Source organism: Oncorhynchus nerka, linkage group LG18 (assembly GCF_034236695.1).
Source record: "Oncorhynchus nerka isolate Pitt River linkage group LG18, Oner_Uvic_2.0, whole genome shotgun sequence".
NCBI classification, from domain to species: Eukaryota; Metazoa; Chordata; class Actinopteri; order Salmoniformes; family Salmonidae; genus Oncorhynchus; species Oncorhynchus nerka.
The window spans coordinates 60,647,392-60,671,186 of NC_088413.1; the positions used below are offsets into that span (position 1 = coordinate 60,647,392).

The 23,795-nt window shown below is 43.4% G+C and overlaps 1 protein-coding gene across 1 annotated transcript in view; it reads right to left on the reverse strand.

Annotated features, from left to right (window-relative positions):
• Positions 1-14,405: 14,405 nt before the first annotated feature.
• Positions 14,406-23,795, reverse strand: part of LOC115118091 (bcl-2-modifying factor-like) — a 32,212-nt gene continuing 22,822 nt past the window's right edge. Inside the window, exon 4 of the mRNA XM_029646635.2 lies at positions 14,406-22,081. Coding sequence (XP_029502495.1) covers positions 21,965-22,081 — 117 coding nt within the window. The 3' untranslated portion in view covers positions 14,406-21,964. The remainder of the gene's footprint in view (positions 22,082-23,795) is intronic.

The window sequence follows — 23,795 nt, forward strand, 5'->3', positions numbered from 1 at the left end:
CATCACTACTTTAAGACATGAAGGTCAGTCAGTCGCAAAAACCATCCAGTGCTATGATGAAAATGGCTCTCATGAGGACTGCCACAAGAAAGGAAGACCCATAATTACCTCTGCTGCAGAGGATAAGTTTATTAGAGTTACCAGCCTCAGAAACTGCAGCCCAAATAAATGCTTCACAGGCTTCAAGTAACAGACACATCTCAACATCAACTGTCCAGAGGAGAATGCATGAATCAGGCCTTCATGGTCGAATTGCTGAAAAACCCCCACTAATAAATGACGCAAATAAGAAGAAGAGACTTGCTTGGGCCAAGAAACCCGAGCAATGAACATTAGACCGGTGGAAATCTGCCCTTTGGTCTGATAAGTCCAAATTTGAGATTTTTGGTTCCAACCGCTGTGTTTTGTGAGAAGCAGAGTAGGTGAACGGATGATCTCTGCATGTTTGGTTCGCACCGTGAAGCATGGAGGAGGAGGTGGGATGGTGTGGGTGTGCTTTGCTGGTCAGTGATTTATTTAGAATTCAAGGCACACTTAACCAGCATGGCTACCACAGCATTCTGCAGCGATACACCATCCCATCTGGTTTGTGTTTAGTGGGACTACCATTCGTTTTTCAACAGGACAATGACCCAACACACCTCCAGGCTTTGTAATGGCTATTTGACCAAGAAGGAGACTGATGGAGTGCTGCATCAGATGACCTGGCTTCCGCAATCACCAGACTTCAACCCATTTGAGATGGTTTGGGATGAGTTGGACTGCAGAGGAAAAGCAGCCAACAAGTGCTCACAATATGTGGGCACCCCTGCAAGACTGTTTCAAAAGCATTCCAGGTGAAGCTGGATGAGAGAATGCCAAGAGCGTGGAAGGTTGTCGTCAAGGCAAAGGGTGGCTACTTTGAAGAAACTCAAATATAAAATGTATTTTGATATGTTTAACATTTTTTTCATTACTACATGATTCCACATGTGCTCTTTTATAGTTTTGATGTCTTTACTATTATTCTACAATGTAGAAAATAGTAAAATAAAGAAAAACCCTTGAATGAGTAGGTGGGTGCAAACTTTTGACTGTTACTGTAGACAATTTGCTATTTATCGAGCAGGTTTCCTCAAGGAGAAAGCCTCCACTTCTATGTTTGTCACGCTGTGATCTGTTTCACCTGTCCTTTTGCTTGTCTCCATCCCCCTCCAGGTGTTGCCCATCTTTCCATTATCCCCTGTGTATTTATACCTGTATTCTCTGTCTGTTTGTTGCCAGTTCGTCTTGTTCGTTCAAGCTAACCAGCGTTTTTCCTGTCAGCTCCTATTGTTTCCCAGCCTCCCTTTCCTCGTCCTCCTGGTTCTTGACCTTTGCATGTCCTGACCCTGTACCCGCCCGCCTGACCTCTCTGCCTGACCCTGAGCCTGCCATCCTGTTTCTTTGCGCCACCTCTGGATAACTGAACTCTGCCAATCCCTGACCCTGAGTCCACCTGCCGTCCTGTTCTTTGCCTTACCCTGGTTCTTCGACCCCTGCCTGCCTTGACCTGTCTTACCTGTCCCTGTTGCTACAATAAACATTGTTACTTCGACAGTCTGCAACTGGCTCTTACCTTGATTCCCGTTAATGTTAAACATAAAATGTAAAAAACACTCTAGTAAACACTACAATAATGTCCGCCACAACACTACCGTAAATGCTACTGTATACTACAATCTGAAAAATCACTACAGTAATTGCTACAGTATACTACAATCTGTAAAAATACTACAGTAAATGCTACAGAGTCAATGTGCGGGGGCATCCGGTTAGTCGAGGTAGTTGCGGTAATATGTACATATAGGTAGAGTTAGTGACTATGCATAGATAATTAACAGAGAGTAGCAGCAGTGTAAAACAGTAAAAGAGAGGGGGCAATGCAAGTAGTCTGGGTAGCCATTTGATTAGCTGTTCAGGAGTCTTATGGCTTGGGGTAGAAGCTGCTAAGAAGCCTTTTGGACCTAGACTTGGTGCTCCGATACACCTTGCCGTGCGGTAGCAGAGAGAACAGTCTATGACTAGGGTGGCAATAATCTTTTACATTTTTTGAGCCTTCCTCTGACACCCCCTGGTATAGAGGTCCTGGATGGCAGGAAGCTTGGCCCAAGTTATTTACTGGGTCATACGCACTACCCTCTGTAGTGCCTTGCGGTCGGAGGCCGAGTAGTTGCCATACCAGGCAGTGATGCAACCAGTCCGGATGTTCTTGATGGTGCAGTTGTAGAACTTTTTTGAGGATCTGAGGACCCATACCAAATCTTTTCAGTCTCCTGAGGAGGAATATGTGTTGTCGTGCTCTATTCACAACTGCCTTGATGTGTTTTGACCAGGACAGTTTGTTGGTGATGTGGACACCAAGGAACTTGAAGCTCTCAACCTGCTCCACTACAGCCCTGTTGATGAGAATGGGGGTGTGCTCGGTCCTCCTTTTCCCCTAGTCCACAATCATCTCCTCTCCATCTCATCGTTGTCGGTGACCAGGCCTACCACTGTTGTGTCATCGGAAATCTTAATGATGGTTTTGGAGTCGTACCTGGCCATGCAGTCATGAGTGAACAGGGAGTACAGGAGGGGACTGAGCACACACCCCTGAGGGGCCCCCGTGTTGAGGGTCAGTGTGGCAGATGTGTTGTTACCTAACCTTACCACCTGTCAGGAAGTTTGGGATCCAGTTGCAGAGGGAGGTGTTTAGTCCCAGGTTCCTTAGCTTAGTGATGAGCTTTGAGGGCACTATGGTGTTGAATGCTAAGCTGTAGTCAATGAATAGCATTCTCACATAGGTGTTCCTTTTGTCCGTGTGGGAAAGGGCAGTGTGCAATAGAGATTGCATCATCTGTGGATCTGTTGGGGCGGTATGCAAATTGGAGTGGGTCTAGGGTTTCTGGGATAATGGTGTTGATATAAGCCATGATCAGCCTTTCAAAGCACTTCATAGCTACAGACCTGAGTGCTACAGGTCAGTAATCATTTAGGCAGGTTACCTTCGTGTTCTTGGGTGCAGGGACTATGGTGGTCTGCTTGAAATATGTTGGTATTACAGATTCAGTCAGTGATAGGTTGAAAATGTCAGTGAAGAACCTTGCCAGTTGGTCGGCGCATGCTCGCAGTACACGTCCTGATAAGCCGACTGGCCCTGCGGCCTTGTGAATGTTGACCTGTTTAAAGGTCTTACTCACATCGGCTACGGAGAGCGTGATCATACAGTCATCCGGAACAGTTGAAGCTCTCATGCACGTTTCAGTGTTGCTTGCCTCAAAGCGAGCATAGAAGTAATTTAGCTTGTCTGGTAGGCTCGTGTCACTGGGTAGCTCGCAGCTGTGAGTACAATTGGTTAGGTGGCCATAAAATGGCAGCCATCCCTCCTCCTCATTCTTATGCTATGATGTCTAAATAAGTCCATTGCACAGACGTTGAAGATGGGTTCTGTTCCCAGCTGCTGGACACATCAGGCCTGCTGGGGTTTAGCAGTGCAGAGAGAGGCAAAGAGCCAATCTACTACCTTGTTGTCATCAGAACTTGGCTCTGCTGGCCCTGCAACTCGTGCAATTTTTTAGATGAGATGGCAGCCATCCAAGCCTGGAGTAAATCAGCACTGTCCGTCAGTCAACAACAGCCAGCACAGAGAGGAGGGGAAGGAGGAAGTGTGCATATGAGAGAGAGGATGAGGGAAGGGAGGGGGAGCATGAAAAAATTTGTGGAAAATTATGAGTGGGGGAGGGAAGGCAAGAGAGATCGAGGGCTTGGTCTATTTTTGTGAAACCTGAGCTGGGAAAAATGTCTCTGAGTTTAACACTTTCCCAAAATGTTTTGCAGTTGTTACTGTTAGGAGGGATCCATTGCGTGAGCCAACACACGCAGGCACAGAACCGTACACACGTACATGCAGAGCCTCATACACAGCCCTGGTGTGCTTGTTTTTCTCTGTCCCTGCCCCATCCCTCACCACACTTATGTTATCAAGGTGAGGCACACACACACTAACAAGGCAGCCTGACGTCTCTGGCCTGACGTCCAGCCAACTGTCTCCACCCACTGAACCGGACCGGCTTCTGCCAGGAGGCTCTATCAGCTCTTTATCTGCAGCCTCCCTGCCTCGCTGTCTCTCAGCAAGGGGCTGTCTGGAAACTGGGCATGAGCAAATGCTGCTCTCATTACTGAACACCTCATGCAGAGTGAACACAGAGGGTTGAGACTGGTGTGTCCTCAGGAAACCACAGTGACTGCCTTATTTTATTCTGAAAGGAGCCTTTTCCTGCCAATTAATTCTCAACAATACCCCGCCTTGTTTATGTCCTGTATATTGTATATTGCTTGAGCCTCCTCAAGTGATGTTCCAAAGCATGGATTATCAGACACATGAAACAACAGCTGCCTGCGGTGGGAAGGTTTACAGTTTGAATCCTTTAATTAGGGTTTAAATGTAATAAGATAAGCATAAAAAGATAACATGTAAAAAGTAGCCCACAAAACAATAGGCAGCAGGAGACAAAAATGGCAAGTTCACTAGGTTTATGTGCTTTACTTGGAGGATTTTAAATCCCTCCCCTTGACCGCAGGATACTGCTAGTGTTTGTGAGTCAGAGATTGTGTGTGTGTGTGTGTGTGTGTGTTTTGGGTGTAACTATCCTTGTTGGGGCTAGAACAAGGACAATTCTGACAAGTGGTAACAGAAGGAAATAGGCTATTTTAGGCTTAGGGGTTAGGTTTAGGGTTAGGGTTAGGGTTACAACTAGAGTTTAAGGGATCATTTAGGATTTTGGCAATAGCCCTTTATCTACTTCCCCAGAGTCAGATGAACTTGTGGATACCATTTGTAATGTCTCTGTGTCCAGTATGAAGGAAGTTAGAGACATTTTCTTGCGTTAATGCTAACTAGCATTAGCGCAATGACTCGAAGTCTATGTTACAGTATCTGCTAGCATGCTATCAGACACCATAGACTTCCAGTCATTGCGTTAACGCTAGTTAGTAATTGCACTAGAGCTAGTAAGAAACTTCCTTCAAAGTGCACACAGAGATATAAAATTGCTATCTACAAGTTAATCTTACTCTGGGGAAGTAAAGGGCCTCATTTCCAAAATCCTGAAATATCTCTTTATGGTTAGAATTACGGTTTGAGTTAGGGGTTAGGGTTAGGACATAGGGATTTGGGGATAAGTTCAGGGTTAAGGTTAGGGATTAGAGAAAATAGAATTCTGAATGGGAATCAATTGTTTGGTCCCCACAAGGATAGTTAAACAAACATGTGTGCGTGTGCATGTGTGCTTTTATCTGTGTGTGTATGTGTGCCAAGAGTGTGTGAGTGTGCGTGCATATGTATGTGTGTGCTTGTCCTTCTTCTTGCGTGTGCTTCACAGCTGTGCGGCTTGGAGTGACTGGCGCTCAGCAAAGGACTGGGCTCTGCCGGGTTTCTCTTGGTTAACAGAAGAGAACTCACAGTGCTGCACAGTGATTGCACAACTTATTTTCTAAAGAAAATGTACAGAGACGGCTGCAGAATAAATTAAGAACCAATGGAGAAACACAATACAGAATATGGACAGAGTCAAAGAGATGAACTCTCACTGTCCCAAATCACAGGAATTTAACAACACTTGCAGCCCCCTTCTCAATGACTTATGCATGCCAGGTTCTTAAGCCTCAGTCTCTAAGCATGAATTAAATGCATCTTTGCCTTACTTATACCACAATAGTACATAACCTTGTATACTAATTGGGAAGGGGTTGAACTGAAGTGAATTAATGTTTCATGCACAGATATAAAAATCCCACAGTGTGTTAAAATCCCACAAACTCATTGTCTTCAATTGTAGAAAATAAAATAATAAATAATTGTCCTTTCAGTATTGACCTAGAGTCAACAGATCCATCTGCTGATAGTTGTGATTTGCTGTGATTTGATAGCAGAGCAGGGCTGAGGGCTAGAAGGGCTGGGAGGCTTGAGTTGAGGCTTGGGATGGCGGCAGGTAGCTTAGAGGTTAAGCGGTTAAGTGTGTTGGGCCAGTATGCGAAAGGTCGCTGGTTCTAATTTCCGAACTGACTAGGTAAAAAATCAGTTGATGTGCTTTTGAGCAAAGAACTTAACCCTCATTGCTCTGGATAAGAGCATGTGCTAAATGACTAAAACATAAAACTGGATGGGAATGGGGACTGGATGATGGAGGGCTTGGGGACTAGAGGGCTGGTGAGTCTGTGCTAGAGCTGGACGATAAACTGAAAATGATCTATTCTCCGTCAGGAAACTGAAACGTTTTGGCATGCATCCTCAGATCCTCAAAAAGGTTCTAGAGCTGGACCATCGAGAGCATCCTGACTGGTTGCATCACTGCCTGGAATGGCAACTGCTCGGCCTCCGACCGCAAAGCACTACAGAAGGTAGTGCAAATGGCCCAGTACATCACTGGGGCCAAGCTTCCTGCCATCCAGGACCTCTATACCAGGCGGTGTCAGAGGAAGGCCCTAAAAATTGTCAATGACTCCAGCCACCCTTGTCAAAGACTGTTCTCTCTGCTACCGCACGGCAAGCGGTACCGGAGCGCCAAGTCTAGGTCCAAGAGGCTTCTAAACAGCTTCTACCCCCAAGCCATAAGACTCCTGAACAGCTAATCAAATGGCTTCCCAGACTTTTTGTGTTGCCCCCCCTTCCCCTCTCTTACACCGCTGATACTCTCTGTTGTTATCATCTATGCATAGTTACTTTAATAACTCTACCTTCATATAAACTCAGCAAAAACAGTAACGTCCCTTTTCAGGACCCTGTCTTTCAAAGATAGTTTGTAAAAATACAAATAACTTCACATATCTTCATTGTAAAGGGTTTAAACACTGTTTCCCATGCTTGTTCAATGAACCATAAACAATTAATGAACAAATACCAGTGGAACGGTCGTTAAGACACTAACAGCTTACAGACGGTAGGCAATTAAGGTCACAGTGATGAAAACTTAGGACACTAAAGAGGCCTTTCTACTGACTTTCTACTGAAAAACACCAAAAGAAAGATGCCCAGGGTCCCTGCTCATCTGCGTGAACGTGCCTTAGGCATGCTGCAAGGAGGAATGAAACCTGCAGATGTGGCTAGGGCTACAGGGAGACAGGACGGACAGCTTATCATCCTCGCAGTGGCACACCACGTCTAACAACACCTGCACAGGATCGGTACATCCAAACACCACACCTGCAGGACAGGTACAGGATGGCAACAACAACTGCCCGAGTTACACCAGGAACGCACAATGCCTCTATCAGTGCTCAGACTGTCCGCAATCGGCTGAGAGAGGCTGGACTGAAGGCTTGTAGGCCTGTTGTAAGGCAGCTCCTCACTAGACATCACCGGCAACAACGTCACCTATGCGGACAAACCCACATCTCTGGACCAGACAGGACTGGCAAAAAGTGCTCTTCACTGACGAGCCGCGGTTTTGTCTCAACAGGGGTGATGGTCGGATGCGCGCCTGTCATCTAAGGAATGAGCATTACACCAAGGCCTGTACTCTGGAGTGGGATTGATTTGGAGGTGGAGGGTCCGTCATGGTCTGGGGTGGTGTGTCACAGCATCATCGGACTAAGCTTGTTGTTATTGCATGCAATCTCAACGTTATGCGTTACAGGGAAGAAATTCTCCTCCCTCATGTGGTACCCTTCCTGCAGGCTCATCCTGACATGACCCTCCTGCATGACATTGCCACCAGCCATACTGCTCATTCTGTGTGTGATTTCCTGCAAGACAGGAACGTCAGTGTTGCCAGCGAAGATGCCAGCGACGAGGCCAGTGAAGAGCCCTGGATCGGAGGGTGAGGGCTAGGGCCATTCCCTCAGAAATGTCCAGGAACTTGCAGGTACCTTGGTGGAAGAGTGGGGTAACAAATCACAGCAAGAACTGGCAAATCTGGTGCAGTCCATGAGGGGGAGATGCACTGCATTACTTCATGCAGCTGGTGGCCACACCAGATACGGACTGTTACTTTTCTCTGGAAGACTGAAACAGGTTTCCCTAAAAAATATCCCTGTATTTAGCTCCATCCATCATTCCTTCAATTCTGACCAGTTTCCCAGTCCCTGAAAAACATACCCACAGCATGATGCCGATGGTTTTCTCGGGGTGATGAGAGGTGTTTGGTTTGTGCCAGACAGCGTTTAACTTGATGGCCAAAAAGCTACATTTTAGTCTCATCTGCCCATTTTCTTCCATTTTTTCCCTTCGTCCATATGTTTGGGGAGTCTCCCACATGCCTTTTGGCGAACACCAAACATGTTTGCTTATTTTTGTCTTTATTAAGCAATGGCTTTTTTTCTGGCCACTCTTCCGTAAAGCCCAGCTCTGTGGAATATACGGCTTAAAGTGGTCCTATGGACAGATACTCCAATCTCCGCTGTGGAACTTTGCAGATCATTCAGGGTTATCTTTGGTCTCTTTGTTGCCTCTCTGATTAATGCCCTCCTTGCCTGGTCCGTGAGTTTTGGTGGGCGACCCTTTCTTGGCAGGTTTGTTGTTGAGCCATATTCTTTTCATTTTTTTTTATAATGTTGCTCTGTGGGATGTTCAAAGTTTCTGATATTTTTTTTTAACCCAACCCTGATCTGTACTTCTCCAGAACTTTGTCCCTGACCTGTTTAGAGAGCTCCTTGGTCTTCATGGTGCCACTTTCTTGGTGGTGCCCCTTGCTTAGTGGTGTTGCAGACTCTGGGGCCTTTCGAAACAGGTGTATATATACTGGGAACATGAGACAGATCATGTGACAATTAGATTGAACAGAGGTGGACTTTATTTAACTAATTATGTGATTTCTGAAGGTAATTTGTTGCACCAGATCTTATTTAGGGGCTTCATAACAAAGGGGGTGAAAACATATGCACGCACCACTTTTCCGTTTTTACATTTTTTAAATTTGACTTCACCAATTTGGACTATTTTTTGTATGTCCATCACATGAAATACAAATAAAAATCAATTTAAATTACAGATTGTAATGCAACAAAATAGGAAATATGCCAAGGGAGTGTAACGCTCGTCTGAAGAAGTAGACCAAGGTGCAGCATGGTAAGTGTTCATGATCTTTAATAAGTAGACAACGATAGACAGCTGCCTCTGATTGGGAACCACACTCGGCCAAAACCAAAGAAATACAAATCATAGAATGCCCACCCCACATCACACTGACTTCACCAAATAGAGAAATAAAACGACTCTCTAAGGTCAGGGCGTGACAGTACCCCCAAAGGTGTGGACTCCCGGCCACAAACCTGAACCTATAGGGGAGGGTCCGGGTGGGGACCGTCGCTGCAGGCTCCGGACTGGGGACCGTCGCTGGAGGCTCCGGACTAGGGACCGTCGCTGGAGGCTCCGGACTGGGGAGCATCGATCATCACTGGAGGCTTCGTGCCATGGATCATCACTGGAGGCTTCGTGCCATGGATCATCACTGGAGGCTTCGTGCCATGGATCATCACTGGAGGCTTTGGGCAATGGATCATCACTGGAGGCTTTGTGCCTTGGATCATCACTGGAGGCTGGGTTCATGGAGCTGGCACAGGTTATACTGGGCCGTGGAGACGCACTGGAGGTCTAGACCGCAGAGCTGGCACAACCCGTCCTGGCTGGATGCTCACCCTAGCCCGGCAACTGCGGGACGTTGGAACAGGATGCACTGGACTGTGAAAGCGCACCGGAGACACTGTGCGTAGAGCCGGCGCAGGATATACTGGGTCGAGGAGGCACACTGGAGGTCTGGATCCCCCCGTGTGCCTCCTCCCAAATTGTTTTGGGGCTGCCTCTCGTGCCTGCTTCGTCGTGCCAACTCCTCGTATCTTCGCCACTCCGCCTTTGCTGCTTCTAGCTCCCCCTTAGGACGCCGATATTCTCCAGCCTGTGTATGATATACCTAAGTATGATTCCCAATCAGAGACAACGATAGACAGCTGCCTCTGATTGGGAACCACACTCGGCCAAAACCAAAGAAATATAAAACATAGAATGCCCACCCCACATCACACCCTGACCTCACCAAGTAGGGAAATAAAATGTCTCTCTATGGTCAGGGTGTGACAGGGGGATGAATACTTTTGCAAGGCACTGTATGTAAATCATTATTTGAACATGTTCGTAACCTGTTGTGTAAAAGTGATAATTCCCTCGAAGCCGGTGTTTTGAGGATATATTGGTATGGATTTTCAGGCATTATCACTGAAATAAACATATTGTTCTATGTATAGTTTTGTGATAATTCATTACATTTATCGTGATATGGATTTTTGTTCATATCGCCCAGCAATGAGTCTGTGCCGACTGGGAGGTTAGCTGTGTTGGAGGGGGCTCTGTTGCCCCCAGCATACCCAGTACAACTTAGCTCAGCCTATGCACTCTGGCTTTGTTGACTTAGCTGGTGTTCCCATGACAACTGTAGACTTTCCTGGAGCCAGATGTGTACAGAGAAGAGTAGAGAATGTGAGAATACTTCAGTGTTTGTGTTCGCTATGACATGGCTGAGGTTGTTATTTGATATGTAGACTATTGCCTTTCTGCAGAAGTAGCATGGAAATAACTCTGGGATAAAGTGTCAAGCAACAGGATGGTGTTACTATTCACTGTCAATGGACTATTATAAACTCTTAGTAATAATGTTAATTTGGTGGATCACTGCCTCTTACTCAAACAACAACACAACAGTACTTCAGGTAGTGAGTCAGAGGCCATGGGCACCTCCAGTATTATTTTAGCCAAAGCACAGACAAGACAATTAAAGGCAAAAACAAACAATGCCAAAATACACAATGCTATCTAAAGAACCATCTTAAACAAAAGAGAAAAGTGCTGTAATCATGAGGTTGGTTTATCTCCATTTTAATATGTCTTCCCAGACAGCACTAGTCCCCTGCCATCAACTTCATCTGGCATGCAATCAGGAGAGCCACAGAGTTGTTTTGGTGCTGTCACTCAATCAGGAGGTACCTCCCAACCCCCCTTGTTCTCGTCCTAGCCCCCCTCTTTTACAGCCCACTTTGCAGATGCTTTCAGACTAGGAGGGATGTCTTTACAGAAGCACAATATCAACAAACAGAACAAAGAAAAACTGGAAAATGTTACACATAAACTTGGAACATATACATTTACAGAAAACTCTGTCCTTTTTTTCACATTAGCCAGACAGGGTGCCTCATTGCCTGGCAGAGAATACAAAACAATTGATGTACTAACAAACCGACCTATCCATGTAGCCTATCCAGCTCTATATGGTCCTCTTTGTCCCTGATAATAGGGTAAAATTGCTATTGTCAAGGAGTAATTCATGTCATAGTAGACACATTAAAATGAGCTGTAGTCACTAGTTGCTCCCCCAGTAAATGTCTGTCTGAAATTATAGGTTAATGAAATGAGTGTGCTGCTCATAGGTGATAATTTAGTAATTACCTATGTGTTTGGGTGAGATGGTGTGAGATGAGATGGTGTTGGGTGAGAGTACAGTCCTGGGGGGGATTCTGTGGCTGGGTGGGACACAGGGGGTGATGAGGTGCCTGTCAGCGCTAATTTGCTGTTATTCTCCAGCTCATAGCTACTTTATTCACTTAATGATACTGTGCCTATCTGATGCCTTTAGCACAACTGTCAGCCTCTACAGAGAGAAAACCGAACTTAACAGTACTAGGCAGAGGCCAGACCGAATGACATGTAGAGATTGACTCTGTGCTGGTTTTGTTGTGTTCATCAGCTGAGCACAATCAGTCTTCTTTTCTCGGTTCTCTTGTGAGCCGCCCCACTCAGCCAAAGGCTCCAGTCACGGAGGCTGCACTGCATCGATTGGCTTTGCAGACATAAACAAGAGCTGCACTTGCAAGTGACCCATGGGCCTGACCCCAGAGATAGACGCTCCCTCTAATGGGTGTCTCTTTCAGCGGGCGGTCCGTGGAACAGAGAAGCCATTGTTTGTGCCAGGAACAGCCAAGACTCAAGCCCACAAAAGTGCTGAGCCAAGAGGAGCAGGCTAGAGAGCCAGGGAACTATGGGCCCTTCCTCCTCCTCCTGCTGCAAGGCAGAGCCTCAGCCTTCCACTCCCTGAGGGAGAGTTAACCCAGGAGAGGATTGCCACCTCCCCCCTCAGAGCAGAGCCATGCTAACAAAGCAATCATTGCACTGATAACACCTGGTCTGGCTGCTTCACTTGTTTTGATCACACATCTTTTATCACTTTTATCTTTTCTTAGTCTCTTGTTGCTTTTTGGAGGATTTGAAGAGATTTGAAGAGATACTTTAAATGACAAACCTATAGTAGCTAGAAGTGAGAACCCACCACATCCTCTGATGCACACAGGCCTGGGTGTTCTCCTGCTGGAAGTGGCCAAACAGGTGCGTCGGGTGTCAGTGAGGTGTGAAATCTTACTTGGCAGCCATGACAATACGCTTGCCACACGTCAGACCTGGGGGAGGTGACTTTACACACAGCACACAGCGTTAACTAGTCTATTCAACTCAGCCTGAGCTGAAGAGCAAAATAACACTGGGTTTTACTGCAATTTGTTGTAATGATGATCCCTTGTAAGATATGGTGCAAAGAAATTGACATAAACCTCACATATTGAATGTGAGGTTTATTTTATGTTGTGGTACTTGTGTATGTCATGTATCTATAAAAACAACACCTTTATCTCACAAGAACATTCACAAGTGATTATATAGTCATTATAAACACCATGTTAGGAACCACACACTGATATTCCACCACTGTTATGCATAAGGGACATTCATGCATATATTTGTCATCAGCAGTATAGGTCGCAATTGTAGTCGCAGTATAGGTCGCCAGGTCGCAATTGTAAATGAGAACTTGTTCTCAACTTGCCTACCTGGTTAAATAAAGGTGAAATTAAAATAAAATATCAAGCCCCCTGGTCTGACAGTCCCAGTAGTACTACTGTAAGTCATCTGCAGGCATGGCAGCCGTGGCTCTGACCTTTGTAGAAGTGACAGTAATGCAGAGTGAGGGGACTTCATGGACACATCCTCCTAACCAAGGCTCTGCTGGAGACCAGGGCACAGGTTGTCTGTAGTAGCTACTCATCCTCAGTATTACCAATGCCCTGCTAGACAGGCCTGTGTGTGTGTGTGTGTGTGTGTGTGTGTGTGTGTGTGTGTGTGTGTGTGTGTGTGTGTGTGTGTGTGTGTACAGTACTGCTAGTTAGACAGTCATGAGAGTAGGCTGAAGGCCCCATCGCTCCCAATAAATGAATGAGCACTCAGCAGGAGGGATGTGACGGGCACTCCCACTGACAAACACCTGGCTAACTTCTAATGGCTGGCTGGCAATCCTCAGATGCTTGGATAGTTTTAAGTGGCTTCATTTCACAATGATGCTTACAACAAATGGACAACTTGATGTTGGATGTTGGAGGGAAGAGAATAATAACTTCTACCTCAGCACTACAGTACTTGCATCGAAGCAAAGAATTTATCAAGTAACCACACAGTTGAAGTCAGAAGTTTACAAACACTTTAGCCAAATACATTTAAACTCTGTTTTTCACAATTCCTGACATTTAATCCTAGTAAATATTCCTTGTCTTAGGTCAGATAGGGTCACCACTTTAAAAAATAATTTCTGGGCACCATGGTGTCTTGTTTCTCTTTCAAAGAAATCAAAGACTGTTCTATGCAGGTTATTGCATCGTCAATGGTCTGCTATACTACAGACACACAGCTAGTTCAGCACATGACAGATTTGAAAGAACACTGTATAATATCACAGGGATTGCTCAGGGACGCATCAGATCTACAGACAAAACGTACTTTCCAGTTCATGTTGATTACAAAAGAATGCAAAAGTAGACAAAAAGGATTGAAACCATAACCAATGCCCGGTGACAAAAAATGTTTGGCAAATGATCTGCATGGTACTGATCCAGCTCCAAAGCACTGACCAGACAATGGTCATACTGTAGTTATGTACAGTTGAAGTCGGAAGTTTACATACACCTTAGCCAAATACATATCTCACTGGTCACCCCCAAAACCAATTCTTCCTTTCCTTCCAGTTCTCTGCTGCCAATGACTGGAACGAACTGCAAAAATCACTGAAGCTGGAGACTATATGCAATATAACTACTATGCAATAAAATGCAAATGAATTACTTTAAAATCATACAATGTGATTTTCTGGATTTTTGTTTTAGATTCTGTCTCTCACAGTTGAAGTGTACCTATGATAAAAATTAGACCTCTTCATGCTTTGTAAGTAGGAAAACCTGCAAAATCGGCAGTGTATCAAATACTTGTTCTCCCCACTGTATGTAAACTTCCGACTTCAACTGTAAGTGTATGTAAACTTCTGAATTCAACTGTAACATGTAGTTTTACCAGGGGACCTTTTTTGGGGAGAAAACAATTGAAACCATTTACACTTTCAATATAATTTTATTGAAAAAAAAGTACCAATAAAACAGAACAAGTAATTCAGAAAAAGATTTGTTGAGCAAAGCTCTTATATGTACAGCATATTGCACTACATAACAAATTGTCCTTACTTCCATAATGTATCAACAAAAATAAAACACAAAAAAAGAAATGAGTGCACAGTACAGTCTTGAAAACACACAGTCAATGTTCACAAAAATGCTACATTTTCGCTGGGTCTCTTTTCTTGGGAGTACAGAGAGTGTGTGATAATCAAGACTTAGTTGAAACTGAGCAGTTAAAGGCATTTTCCAGGTGTCAGTAATACATGTACAGTTCATCGGTTCCTAAAAAAGGACAATGTTTCTTGGTTATGATTTAACCTCAGAGATCATATGGAGCACAACACGAAAATAAATGGTTCCGTTTTGACGGTAATCGTTGAAAACATGTTTACACCAGAACCAGTCAAAAAAAGGAATGTTTCAAGCTCATTTATATACAAAAAAGTCCTTGATCTCATTGGACTTGTTAAAAAGATCGAACAGGTATTAAAAACGATTTAAAAGCCTCAAAACTGTCCCTATAAAAGCTGACCCTTTCATATGAAAAGACATTAAAAAAGTTCGGAAAGACAATGAGTATGAAATGGTCTCATAAAAAAGGTACATTTAAAGAAAGTGGACAAAACAAATCAAGACACTGACGGTTTTTCCATAATATACAAAACTCACTGTATAGAGTTCCTTTAGCTTTGCACAGTGCTGAGATATGGCAAGTATATGTCTATCTCCAGTACACAGCTTCAGAACCCCCTCTGAAAAATAATTTCTGGGCACCATGGTGGCTTTTTTCTCTTTCAAATAAATCAAAGACTGTTCTATGCATCGTCAATGGTCTGCTATACTACAGACACACAGCTAGTTCAGCACATGACAGATTTGAAAGAACGAACCAGAGTACACTGTACAATATCACAGGGACTGCTCAGGGACGCATTAGATCTACAGACACAAAGTACTTTCCAGTGCATGTTGATTACAGAAGAATGCTAAAGTAGACTAAAAGGATTGAACCCATAATCAATGCCCAGTGACAAAAAAAATGTTTTGGCAAATTATCTGCACGGTACTGATCCAGCTCCAAAGCATTGACCAGACAATGGTCATACTGTAGTTATGTACAGTTGAAGTCGGAAGTTTACATACACCTTAGCCAAACACATTTAAACTCAGTTTTTCACAATTCCTGACATTTATTCAGAGTAAAGATTCCCTGTTTTAGGTCAGTTAGGATCACCACTTTACAGTGCCTTGCGAAAGTATTCGGCCCCCTTGAACTTTGCGACCTTTTGCCACATTTCAGGCTTCAAACATAAAGATATAAAACTAAATTTTTTTGTGAAGAATCAACAACCAGTGGGACACAATCATGAAGTGGAACGACATTTATTGGATATTTCAAACTTTTTTAACAAATCAAAAAATTGGGCGTGCAAAATTATTCAGCCCCTTTACTTTCAGTGCAGCAAACTCTCTCCAGAAGTTCAGTGAGGATCTCTGAATGATCCAATGTTGACCTAAATGACTAATGATGATAAATACAATCCACCTGTGTGTAATCAAGTCTCCATTTAAATGCACCTGCACTGTGATAGTCTCAGAGGTCCGTTAAAAGCGCAGAGAGCATCATGAAGAACAAGGAACACACCAGGCAGGTCCGAGATACTTTTGTGAATAAGTTTAAAGCCGGATTTGGATACAAAAAGATTTCCCAAGCTTTAAACATTCCAAGGAGCACTGTGCAAGCGATAATATTGAAATGGAAGGAGTATCAGACCACTGCAAATCTACCAAGACCTGGCCGTCCCTCTAAACTTTCAGCTCATACAAGGAGAAGACTGATCAGAGATGCAGCCAAGAGGCCCATGATCACTCTGGATGAACTGCAGAGATCTACAGCTGAGGTGGGAGACTCTGTCCATAGGACAACAATCAGTCGTATATTGCACAAATCTGGCCTTTATGGAAGAGTGGCAAGAAGAAAGCCATTTCTTAAAGATATCCATAAAAAGTGTTGTTTAAAGTTTGCCACAAGCCACCTGGGAGACACACCAAACATGTGGAAGAAGGTGCTCTGGTCAGATGAAACCAAAATTGAACTTTTTGGCAACAATGCAAAACGTTATGTTTGGCGTAAAAGCAACACAGCTCATCACCCTGAACACACCATCCCCACTGTCAAAGATGGTGGTGGCAGCATCATGGTTTGGGCCTGCTTTTCTTCAGCAGGGACAGGGAAGATGGTTAAAATTGATGGGAAGATGGATGGAGCCAAATACAGGACCATTCTGGAAGAAAACCTGATGGAGTCTGCAAAAGACCTGAGACTGGGACGGAGATTTGTCTTCCAACAAGACAATGATCCAAAACATAAAGCAAAATCTACAATGGAATGGTTCAAAAATAAACATATCCAGGTGTTAGAATGGCCAAGTCAAAGTCCAGACCTGACTCCAATCGAGAATCTGTGGAAAGAACTGAAAACTGCTGTTCACAAATGCTCTCCATCCAACCTCACTGAGCTTGAGCTGTTTTGCAAGGAGGAATGGGAAAAAATGTCAGTCTCTCGATGTGCAAAACTGATAGAGACATACCCCAAGCGACTTACAGCTGTAATCGCAGCAAAAGGTGGCGCTACAAAGTATTAACTTAAGGGGGCTGAATAATTTTGCACGCCCAATTTTTCAGTTTTTGATTTGTTAAAAAAGTTTGAAATATCCAATAAATGTCGTTCCACTTCATGATTGTGTCCCACTTGTTGTTGATTCTTCACAAAAAAAATACAGTATTATATCTTTATGTTTGAAGCCTGAAATGTGGCAAAAGGTCGCAAAGTTCAAGGGGGCCGAATACTTTCGCAAGGCACTGTATTTAAAAAATGTGAAAAGTCAGAATAATAGTAGAGAGAATGATGTATTTCAGCTTTTTTTTCTTTCGTCACATTCCCAGTGGGTCAGAAGTTTACATACACTCAATTAGTATTTGGTAGCATTGCCTTTAAATTGTTTAACTTGGGTCAAACGTTTCGGGTAGCCTTCCACAAGCTTCCCACAATAAGTTGGGTGAATTCTGGCCCATTCCTTCTGACAGAACTAGTGTAACTGAGTCAGGATTGTAGGCCTCCTTGCTCGCACACGCTTTTTCAGTTCTGCCCACAATTTTTCTAAAGGATTGAGGTCAGGGCTTTGCGATGGCCACTCCAATACCTTGACTTTGTTGTCCTTAAGCCATTTTGCCACAACTTTGGAAGTATGATTGGGGTCATTGTCCATTTGGAAGACCCATTTGCGACCAACCTTTAACATCCTGACTGATGTCTTGAGATGTTGCTTCAATATATCCACATAATTTTTCTCTTCATGATGCCATCTACTTTGTGAAGTGCACCAGTCCCTCCTGCAGCAAAGCACCCCCACAACATGATGCTGCCACCCCCGTGCTTCACAGTTGGATTGGTGTTTCTTCTGCTTGCAAACCTCCCCCTTTTTCCTCCAAACATAATAATGGTCACTATGGCCAAACAGTTCTATTATTTTTTCATCAGACCAGAGGACATTTCTCCAAAAAGTGCGATATTTGTCCCCATGTGCAGTTGCAAACCGTAGTCTTTTTTGTCTTTCTTATTTTTTATTGCGGTTTAGGAGCAGTGGCTTCTTCCTTGCTGAGCGGCCTTTCAGGTTATGTCGATATAGAATAAGTTTTACTGTGGATATAGATACTTTTGTACCTGTTTCCTTTGCAAAGGTCCTTTGCTGTTGTTCTGGGATTTATTTGCACTTTTCGCACCAAAGTACATTCATCTCTAGGCGACTGAACACGTATCCTTTCTGAGTGGTATGACAGGTGCGTGGTCCCATGGTGTTTATACTTGCGTAATATTGTTTGTACAGATGAACCTGGTACCTTCAGGCATTCGGAAATTGCTCCCAAGGATGAACCAGACTTGTGGAGGTCTACAATTTCTTTCTGAGGTCTTAGCTGATTTCTTTAGATTTTCCCATGATGACAAGCAAAGATGCACTGAGTTTGAAGGTAGGCCTTGAATATGTCCACAGGTACACCTCCAATTGACTCAAATTATGTCAATTAGCCAATCAGAAGCTTCTAAAAGCCATGACATTTTTTGGAATTTTCCAAGCTGTTTAAAGGCACAGTCAACTTAGTGTATGTAAACTTCTGACCCACTGGAATTGTGATACAGTGAATTATAAGTGAAATAATTGTTGGACAAATGACTTGGGTCATGCACAAAGTAGATGTCCTAACCGACTTGCCTAAATTATAGTTTGTTAACAAGACATTTGTAGAGTGGTTGAAAAATGAGTTTCAATGACTCCAACCTAAGTGTATGTAAACTTCCGACTTCAACTGTAGCTAAACTGATCTGTGATCTTTCCAGAATGAACACTGATATTCTACTGCTATCTGCTGAATGGCTAACGTGACATGGTTGATTCATATAAATGCCTTAACCGATTGGGCCCATTTCTGGAGATGACTACCCTCAGGGAAAACACAGCGCAGATAACCATCGTTCTATACAGTCAAACAAATGAATTATATACACATTTTTAAAAAACAAAAGGAAGAGAAATTGCACACAAAATCCATACAGTAGAAAAGGGTGAATATACAAAAAATAAATTAAAAAACGGAAAACAACGCTAAAAGTCCTAAAGGAAATGGATGAGCAGTACACATAGATGTAGGCTACAGTAGAGCGAGAGAAGCGAGTTTAGGGACGGTTTAAGGACTACAGTGAGACAGGAGGCTACGGTGACTGGCTCAGCATTCAGGATCTGCAGGAAACAACAACAAACAACAAAAACAGCGATGTTCAGCTCATCTCTCACTGCCCCACATGGTTCTAAATTAGTCCCTGCCTCAACAGACAGAGCAAGCGTCATCATCTGACCAGTCTGTCTAAAGTATCTAATATATTTCAACTGATGCAGACAACAGAATTGGACCGAACCACTCCATTCCTTTGTCATCCTACTCTACATGGGAAACTGTTATTTGTAATTTTCCCTGGCACTGAAACATACAGGTAACTGCCAAAATAATGGAAACACTTGAGTAAATGAGGGATGCAAAGTATATTTAAATCAGGTATTTCCACACAGGTGTGGTTTCTGAGTTAATAAAGGAATTAATATCCCATTATAAATATATGTTTAAAAAGGTTGGGCAGGCCATTATTTTGGCTACCATGGCTATGCCCCCATAGGATGACAATGTCCCCATCCACAGGACACGAGTGGCCACTGAATGGTTTGATGAGCATGAAAATGATGTAAACCATATGAAATGGCCGTCACTGTCACCAGATCTCAACCCAATTGAACACTTATGGGAGATTCTGGAGGGGCGCCTGAGACAGCGTTTTCCACCACCATCAACAAAACACCATATTATTCCAAGCACTTGTAGAATCTATGCCAAGGGGCATTGAAGCTGTTCTGGCTCGTGGTGGCCCAACACCACCCTATGAAGACACTTTATATGGGTGTTTCCTTGATTTTGGCAGTTACCTGTTTCTCCAGCATTCTAAATTATGGGTTGAAAGAAAGCACTGATTATACAGACAGAAGATGACACAGAAGATGGCTGTAGGACCAAATTACCAAGAGTTGTGTCTGAAATTACAGCCTCATGATGTATACTTCTCCTTCAAAATGGGCAAAAAGTAAAGTACTGTAGGACCAAACATAACCGTATTAACAGGAGTTGTGTCTGAAATTACAGCCTCATGATATATACTGCTACTTCAAAATGGACAAAAAGTGAAGTAAAAGGGCAATAAAATGTACAACAAACAGCATCTTCAAGAATACAGCAGTGTCTTCAAAAAGATTCATATTTCAATAGTAATTACAGTCTTGCATACTACCAGTTCATTTCTAATCTCAGACACGTTCTCTTGTCAATTGGATTATCAGTGTTGATTTCTATTAAAAAGTTACACCACAGGATCTGAGGACAAAGAACTAATACAAGATCACTCCACAGGTTAAAAAATATATATATATAAAAGCCCATGCAAGAATCCTGAGAGGAGGGAAGATGTTGTTGTTTCACATGTTTGTTTTGGTGTCCAGAATACAAGTGCATCTCTGGCAGTGGGTTAGAGAGCACATCGATTGGCGGGCTAAAAAACATTGGAATTTCAATGAGGCATTCATCTAACCAGCATCACTTGTACCTCAGATGTTTTATTCTAATGATAACAGGCCATATTCAGTCACTTCCTGGGAAGATATAGCTTGATCATGTGAATGAAAACATTGTAATGTTACCATTGCAAATCAGATACAGTTAAAAACCTTCATTTAATGACAGAGGTTGGCTTTGTAACCAAATCTACTCCTGACTGATGTACTATAGTGCAAACAGTGTGGATACATAGCTCCACTTGAAGGGCCTGGTAGTCTTAAAACAAAAAATGATCAGCACAATCTCTCTTACAATGACTGGGGTCCAGTTCGGGATTTATGAAATGAGTAAAAGATAAGTCTGAAATAAACTCTCTGAGTAACTCGTGGGATCCACTTTTGCTTTGGAAGTTGTATCATGGCTGCGGGTAGATGTTTTGGGAGTGCTGTTGAAGGGGGGTGGGGGGGGGGTCCTAAAGAGTATTTTTCTCTGCTAATACAGCAGTAATAAAGGCCTAGTTCACAAATGTTATGAGAAAATGTTTATATATATATATATATATATATATATATATATACACTTTTTTATCAGGGGGTGCTGTAGCACCCCTATTTCCCGCGGCTATGTACTGTATCTACCTTCACACCACAAAGTGGCATTTACCACATCGGAAGCCACTGGATGTTTCATTATTTTTGGTGACAATGGGAAAAACAACAATTATTGAAATCAAAACTATAAAAGTGACTGGAAGAGCAAAGAATAATCAACATGTAATATAACAGTATTATAACAGTATACACAACCCCATTGAGGAGAAGGTTGAGGTGAAAAATGCTTTGTTCTGAGAGACTGCATCTTTGGAAATTAGTAAGTTATCAAGTTTGACCAATTATTTCCTGGAAACTTCAGAAAAGAAAACCCTATGAACCACTCTTCTTTCCCTTCTTCAGATCCCTCTATCTCTTTCTTTCTTCCGCTTGGTTCTTGTCAACAGTCATTGGGTTGTGGTAGAAGACATTGACAAGGCATTCCCGGGACCATGGAGGTCATTCAAGATGTACACATACGGAAGTGCAAACAAATTCAACAGGAATAATGTACTGTACAAAATACTACATCAAACAATTACCAAAATAAGGACATCGGCCAGTAGAGGAATCTCGTGAAACAACATGGCATCTTCTTGGAAAAAAACAACCTCGTAAAAAATGGTTGTCTCCGTCCCGCGGGGACCTTTTCTCTTTTGTAATTTTTCCCCAACAGACCCGTGTTCAATTTGACAGTGCCATTTGGAGTCCAGTTCCTGTGGGAGAGGGGTAGTCTGGGCTGGGCCTCTCCATCACCTCCACCCTGCTCTCCCCCCTCCAGCGATGGCCTCCTGCTCAAACAGCAGGGTGAGCAGAGCCGAGGCCAGGCGCCACCACAAGGGCCTCATGTTCCTTTGGTTTCGGTGATACTGCAACAAAACAAGGGAGAAAAACAACCGAATCAGAACAGCATAAGGACAGGGAACTGGCCTAGTCAATTAAAAAATGTCATCATTCCTTTACCAGGGTCTTCAGTTGGAGCTGTGGATGTGTGTTGGTGTGTGATGGGTGGTGATAGTGAATGAGAGAGATCAACATGGTGAATTGAGGAGGGATAGGTCATAACCAGACACCGGAACGGCTATGATATTCTCACAACAGTCTGTGTGTGTGTCCAGCACTACTTATTAATGCAGGTTCTTTGTGTGCAGGATTGAGAACCCTAACCCCAGCCAATGTAACACTAACTTCCACCCCACCCCATGCCACAGACACATTCATTGCACAGCAAGTCTATGGAAACAGAATCAACAGCACATCAGGAGCAACCTCCCTCTCCCCCTCAGGCTGGAGAGCCAACTGGATGGTGTGTGATTTGGAGGATAAAGCTATCTCTGCCATAGAGGAGGAGATAAGATAATTGCACTATATAGGACTAGAGAGCACTTGAGGAGGGTGTGGATCCACAAGAACATATCTCAGTATGAGAGCTGAGCTTAGCTCCACAGACGAAACACAGACACTACCGGACCTGATAACACCACAGCTATTTCAGATACACGTCACACATCAACAAAGAGCAACAATAGGCTGGATAAAAAGCTTTGACAAAAAAAAGCTTAGCACATTGCCAGTGTCAGACAACATTCTCCCGTTGTAAACCAATTCCACCAAAGCGTGACTGCCGAGTTGACTTGTTTCTTAACATGACATCTGACGCAGCATCTGTGTGCAAGCCCAGAAATCAACCTGTTTACAACTAGCCTGCACTTTGCAATGTGATAAGACCCAGGTTTCCACTAGCCCCCATACAGTGAGATGAACTTTGCAGAGCGTTGCATAAAGCTGGTGCCAGTTTCAAACAGGCTCATGCACTTTCCACACCCGCACCCGTTTTTGTAAAAGGAAGAAATACATTATTGTATAGCCATCGGATATTTGAGGTACTACTGGGAATATTGATAGCACTAGTTTTGTGATATAGCATTTATCAAAAGTTAAGCTGGGGATATTTTGATAATTGCATAACAACGAAAGAAGTCTGCTTCATAAATATATATTATCCAATGCACAAATTGAACTATACTGAACAAAAATATAAACGCAACATGTAAAATGTTGGTCCCATGTTTCATGGGCTGATGTAAAATATCCCCAAAATTTTCCATACGGACACAAAGCGTATTTCTCTCAAATGTTGTGCACAAATTTGTTTACATCCCTGTTAGTGAGCGTTTCTCTTTTGACAAGATAATCCATCCACCTGACAGGTGTGGCATATCAATAAGCTTATTAAACAGCATGATCATTACACAGGTGCACCCTTTGCTGGGGACAATAAAAAGCCACTCTTAAATGTGCAGTTTTGTCACACAACACAATACCACAATACCAGACATTGTGTATGGTGTCGTGTGGGCGAACGGTTTGCTGATGTCAATGTTGTGAACAGAATGCCCCATGGTGGCGGTACGGTTATGGAATGGGAAGGCAAAAGCTACGAGCAACGAACACAATTGCATTTTATCAATAGCAATTTGAATGCACCGAGATACCGTGATGAGATCCTGAGGTCCATTGTCGTGCCATTCATTCACCACCATCACATCATGTTTCAGCATGATAATTCACGGCACCATGTCG